The sequence below is a fragment of the Ceratosolen solmsi genome, unplaced genomic scaffold, assembly GCF_000503995.2.
Source record: "Ceratosolen solmsi marchali unplaced genomic scaffold, CerSol_1.0 scaffold10, whole genome shotgun sequence".
NCBI lineage: Eukaryota > Metazoa > Arthropoda > Insecta > Hymenoptera > Agaonidae > Ceratosolen > Ceratosolen solmsi.
The window spans coordinates 13138147-13144465 of NW_011948412.1; the positions used below are offsets into that span (position 1 = coordinate 13138147).

General features: G+C 46.6%; 1 protein-coding gene across 1 annotated transcript in view; it reads left to right on the forward strand.

Annotated features, from left to right (window-relative positions):
- The first annotated feature begins 1747 nt into the window (after positions 1-1747).
- Positions 1748-6319, forward strand: part of trbl (tribbles pseudokinase 2) — a 25267-nt gene continuing 20695 nt past the window's right edge. Inside the window, 2 exon segments of the mRNA XM_011496841.1 lie at positions 1748-2449; positions 2452-2504. Of these exon segments, the coding sequence (XP_011495143.1) occupies positions 2125-2449; positions 2452-2504 (378 nt within the window). The 5' untranslated portion in view covers positions 1748-2124.

The following is a 6319-nucleotide window of genomic DNA, read 5'->3' on the forward strand; positions in this document are numbered from 1 at the left end:
TGATGGTTACGATGGCCGAGTACAAGAGCGTCATTGAAACTAAATGAATCGTATATTTTTCAATAATAATCGTTTGCATTTATTACAATATACAAAGCAAATTAGGTGTGTAATAATGTCCAATGATTTCGAGGCTGAATGACCGCACGCGCTTCCTTTGGAAAATATTCGAAGGTTCCCGTGGTTGCATAAATAAAAATCGTTATATTCTGTGGCGAGACGTGTCGACGTAATATGGATTTTTTGCGCCGTGTCTCTCGCAAGTATAATTATTACGCGCTCGCGAGTACGATTGCGAACGCGGACAATTGCAAAATGTCAGCGGAGAGTATTTAATTAACCTAGAACATCGCCGTTCTGAATATTTCGATTCACAATTAAGACCAACAGTCCTATTTTCGATTCCAGAATGCGCGCATCGCCACTTACGGAGACCACGGCTTACGCACCCAATCATTACCGAACTGCCTATTTCTGCTTATTGAGTGCTGGTTAAATGATAAATTTCGTCTTATCGGAATCATATTCTTTCCGTTACATTCGATACGCATACGTAATGTATGGTTTTGTTTTACGGAATCTTAATTTATTGATCTATGGATTGTAAAAGCTGTGGACGGACGTGCACACGACTGTTAAAAAATTGACGAGTTTTTGAAAAACCAGGATGTATCAAAGGAGCGTGTAACGAAGTTACGGTATTCGTAAATTATACGGCAAACGTAACCCCGTATAATTGTAACATATCAGTGCGGTATTTCGTTTTCCACTTTACCCAATCGCTTAGAAGACAAAACCAAAACGATTAAAAAAAAACCAACAACGACAGAAAATGACGAAGAAAAAAAAAGGTGAAAAAGAAAAAACAAAACAAGCAAAAAAGAAACGCTTAGAATAACGCTTAGATCGCACAAATTTATACAATTTTAATCACGAAGTTCGTCATATAATTGACAAATAACGATGATCTAACTAGCTAGTTTAGTCATTCCGTCTACGTAATTGCTGATGACTGAAGAAAAGTTAAATATGTATTATTCATAAATTACCTATTACCTTACTCTATTGTCAATTGACGCGAAAAATTTTGAGATTAAATTATCAATATCACAAACAATGGATCGAGCAGCACCTCGCGTTCCGGTAAAGCGAATCGATCGTATCCAAAACAAATACCAATAGCGCGTAGTGCCGTAACGGAGTACCAATGCACTTGTGCCAAATAAAGCCCCGTAAAAAGTCCGTTTCACTCTAGGCCTCGAAAATAGCTCGACGTATCGCGAGCAAAATCTCTGGACGGGAATCCGTACTAGCGAGACGGCGCATCCAACTACTAGTCGGGAGAAGAGTATATGCGGGCAGCGACCTCGTAACTCCTCCTTGGCCCTCTCCACATGAAGAAGGCGAGCGAGCGAGCAAGCAAGCTGCCGCGAGAGGCAGATAGACAGATAAATAGATAGATAGATAGATAGATAGAGCGAGCGACCGCGAGGGGTACGTGGTAGGTGGACAACGGGCGGGACGGTGGGATGTTGCGAAGAGGGAAGCGCGATGCGACGAAGCTTGTCGCGGCTCTGGCGTGTTGTGTATATTCTTATTAGTCATCGTGGCTAAGCTCACGAGATGGAGACTGACCATTGTTAAAACACCCTTTTTCTCTTTTGTGCTTCCTGCAGGACCTTTCACCGAGACGACGGCACCTTGACCCCCCCCCCATCACACTTCACCTAGGCAGCATCCGTCGATCCACGAGGATCACGGGATCTCCAGCCGTCCAGAGTGGATATCGGCGCACGGTGATCTCCCGGCAACTCTCGTGCTACGCCGGGGAACCCGCTCATCGAGGAAGCCCCGACTCGTCCAATGAGCTTCGATAATTCATCATCGGCTCGTATCGACCAGCATTTCTCTGCTCACGGAATCGCATGCCCAAATTGTCGGGAAGTGTCCGTGTAGGCCAGGTGATAAAAGTGCGAGCATCCGTAAGTTCAGTGAGGGCCAGGTTGTATAATTTCGTGCGATCATCACGAGCGAGGGAATAGCCCAAGAGACAATTGTGCGGTGTGCGCGACGACATCGAACGTATCATCGATAACAATTCAGCGTCCCGAGTGTCACGCCAATATGAGAGTGTCGACGCGACAACAGCATCCGCTGCATCTCCAAGTGACGCGCACGAACAATGGCAAGTTCCTCGTCAGTCCGAATGCCAGTCCGGATCCGCACCAAAGCCAGCATCACCACCACCACCACCACCATCACCACCACCACCATCAGCCGTCGAGCAATCACCAGACGCTCCAAAATCATCATCATCATCAGCAATTGCCGAGCGACGACGTCGTCTCGCCCGTGGCACCGGTGACCTTTCCCAATTGCGAGCCTCCGAATCCCACGGCAGCCGATCATCACGGCCCGACGATACTGGGCGATCGGTTTCTCCTGAGTGGCGCACATTGTTCAGGTGTGTCGACGTTCAGACCGGCCAGCAGCTCGTCGCCAAGGTGAGTAATGTGCGTGCATACGGGACTGTGACCCCACTCCACCCCACCCCCAACCCTCTCACGAAACATAGTCTTTTGTCAATTCCAGTGTTGATCAATTTCCTTAAACAGATTTGCGCCCTCCTCTACTATGTGGACAATATTGTATTTGACGATAAATATGCCCCACCCTAGGTGATGACCATACGGGGCGTCGGCGACGCTTTACCCTTTTCAACAGAATTTTGATTGGAATACCCCCCCCCCCCCCCCCCCCCCCCCCCCCCCCCCCCCCCGTCCCGGCCATACCCACAAAAAACGAGATAAGTCTCTTCCTACTGCAAAAACGTGGCTCCCTCTTCACCTCCCATTCTCTCTACCTTCTCCGCACACCCCCCCCCCCCCCCCCCATCCCTCCCTCCCTCCGCCCTACGCTCCCCTTCACCGCCTCTCAATACCCCCGCCCCACCATCACCCTCACCCGTTACCCCGGAATCAACCCCGAACGTGATCCGTGACTCAATATCTTCCTCGATGCCTTTGCTTGAATTCACGCTGTAATTTCAAAGTGCGAGTCGCTTGTAAAAGCTTTCTGGTAGCTTTAACGCCGTTACGATCGAGGGGGGAATCTCATTGTATTTGCTATTTTAATTAATTAAAAGCACGCGTTTATCCCTCCAATATACATTTACTATACAAGCTCAAAGGAGCGTATATAAATTGACTATTTTATTTAATGATGTTATCTCGTAAGATTTCGCTCTTGTTCAATGATCAAAGAAACATCCCTTCATTTGCATAAATACAATTCGAGTATCCCGGTCCTTTTATCCAGAGGATCGTCGACCGAAAACAAAAACTTATAAATCTCTATTGATACTGATTAACAACTACTTGGTCGTTGATGTTTGCGATATAATACGAAATAATCTATCTCCCCCGGGATATGCGGAAAAATAAATAATTAAATAAATAATTAAATAAATAAATAAATAAATAAATGAATTAATGAAAAATTTCACTTGACTATTAAATATTTTTTCCCATTAAAATCCAAGCTCGTTTAATAATCTCAGCCCCACGCTGTAATCAGACTATGCATTATATTATTAACGTTATTATTATCAATTCTTGAAATTCATTATTCCTCGATAATACACGAGCTCCCAAAGTATTCACCACAAGTGATAAAGTCGAGATTTTCCTTTATTGACTATTTCAAACGTGTCATGATGCTTAATCGTAAATCTCACTCCCCAATCGTCAGGCTCGTTTGATATATCTTTTAACGGCCTATCAAGCGATACATCTTTTAATGGGCTGTCATCTCGATGTAGCCAGCACCTCCTCCCACCTCCCCCTCCCAATACCCCCTCCCCAGCCACTCCTGCCATTGTCATCCGTAGAAAAGTACAAAACCTGCGTGCATTATTTCATTTCACCGATTTTAAAAACGATTTTCCGCAAAAACAAAGGGTTCATTCCAGTCGAGCGAAAGAATAGGTAATCGTAATGATAAAGAATAATAAAATAAGGGCGTCCGTCCGGGCTTTATCTATCGGCGGAATTCGCTGGTAACGATATACGCCCGAGTATGCAAATGCTGGTGGAGATCGCGAGCGAGCGTTTTATTTAAAAATGAAACCGGTCGCGGCGCGACTCGTCGTCGCCAAGGTAACGAATTCGATTCGATTGGAGCGGTGTGGAGCGCGAGGGCAATGGGAGGAGAGAAGGGCGAGAAAAAAAAGAGAAAAGGAGCGAGATGAATGGCAAAGAGAGATGAAGGGCCAAGGCTAAGGGACGCGCGATAAATCTCTTCTAGCTCGGTATTATACGCATCCTTGATGTTTCACGTGCGTGTGCATGCGTGCGCGCGCACGCTCGGCGCATGCAAGCTAGCCACTCCGTCCTCTTCTACCTTTTGTTCTTTACGCATAGGCATTCTTAGGAGAATCGATACACCAAGCATTTTGTGGAAGTAAAGATGCCTCGCTTTATACGCCATTTTCGTATTATCATTATTAATTTGAAGCTCTCGTCGAATGGGGGGGGGGGAGCAAGCAGTTCTTTCTTTTTTTCTTTTTTTCTTTTTTCCTTTTTTTTTTTCATTACTATTGTTTGAGATGATGGGTCACAAGGGAGATCCCATGTCGCATTACCATTAATAAACAGCGACTCGAATCTATGTCACATTGCGCGCGTGCATCATTCATTCGGTACGTGTGCCCATTTCGTACGTTTTTCGCACACTGCGCGAGAAGTAAAGTAGCGGCCAAGTAAAAACGGAGCTTTCCTACGTAAAGAAAGGTTCCGCAGTATTTATCATCGGCATGATTCACCTATTCGGATCGGAGAAATCAGCCAGGGAAAGTTTTCTAAACCCTGTGAATTCGTAAATAGGGGTGGCGATGGGTGACGCTGACTGTGACTGTGACGGTGACGGTGTCGGCGGCGGCGGCCATGGCGTCTGACGCGATACGTAATGCGTCACGTATGCATGAAGATGATGGTGTGGGTTTGCCCTCGGGGCCGCCTGGATTGCACTTTATTGACACGGAGGCCATGAAGTGGAACCGAGGCTTTATCCGTTTGCTCGTCGATGCGCTCACCTAGGGCGAACTGGTGGGGTGGAGCAGAACGGGTAAAGGCCAGATAGAACTCTAGCAATTCCGCACCACACGCACGCACACAACAATGGACCTTTTTCCCCCTTGCTGATCAATTTGCGACGAACAATACTTACGAATACGAAGCTGGCAAGCACGCGCGCGTGCGCAGGTGTCTCTCTTCCCTCCGGCAAGCCACTCGCGATGCGCGCCTTTAGAACTTGTAGAAAGATAATTGGACGCAAGAAGCCATTTAAGGTAAACGTGCTTTCCCATGATTTTTTACTCTTTAACACTAGCCTCTAAGAGAGAGAGAGAGAGAGAGAGAGAGAGAGCGAGAGAGCGCGAGAGAGCGAGAGGGGGAAGAGAAGAAAAGAAACTTGCGAGCGCTTGTGGTTGCAACGCCGGCAACGAGGAGTCGAGGATTGCCGAAAACGCCCACTCAACAACGCGCCAAAGAGCTTTTCACACGTGTGTGCGTACGGCCACGAAATCCTTGCGCCATGCAAATTCTTTCGCCAGCGACCGTCGCTGCTGGGCTTACGTTACGTGGTGGTGGATGCTTGCGAAACTTTTGCGGCCCTGAAGTCAAAAAGTCGGCGAGCGAGCGAACAAGCGACGGGCGGACATTTATTGCTTCCCCTCCTGTAGCACCGTCCGTCCACTTCCCGTTTAATTATAGATTCCCGGCGATTCTATATATTCGGCCCGGCGGCATTTCATCGATCCAAGGAAATAAGATCGATTCTACTTTACGAAAGTCCTCGTCGGCTCTCATAAAACACCTCCTCTTTTATTTTCGTTTCCTTTATTTATACGAGAGGCCGATACTACGTAGTTGCCGTGGCTCTTGTAACTATTTGGGTAACGATAGTTTAATTAAAATTTCCATTAGTTATACCAATCGCTCCCACAATTAATGCACGGTATTTGAAATTCAAATATCGGGACGTTTCGCGCCTATTGCGATGCGACTACTCAATGTTTCGAGAGAAACACGGACTGCAGTAACGATTCGCTTTTAATAAGCCAATAAGCAAAATTAAAATATCGTTACGGGGTTTCGTCACCTACGCTCGGGATAAAAATGGCGTTGCTTTTGGTGGAACGTTGTCTACTTCATCGCCCGATAACCTGTAATGTTTCAACGGGCGCGCCTTTATATCTCCCGCCCGCGCTTCACCCCCCTGACTTAATAAACCCCTTCCCTCGCTCATTGTTACAGTGCGT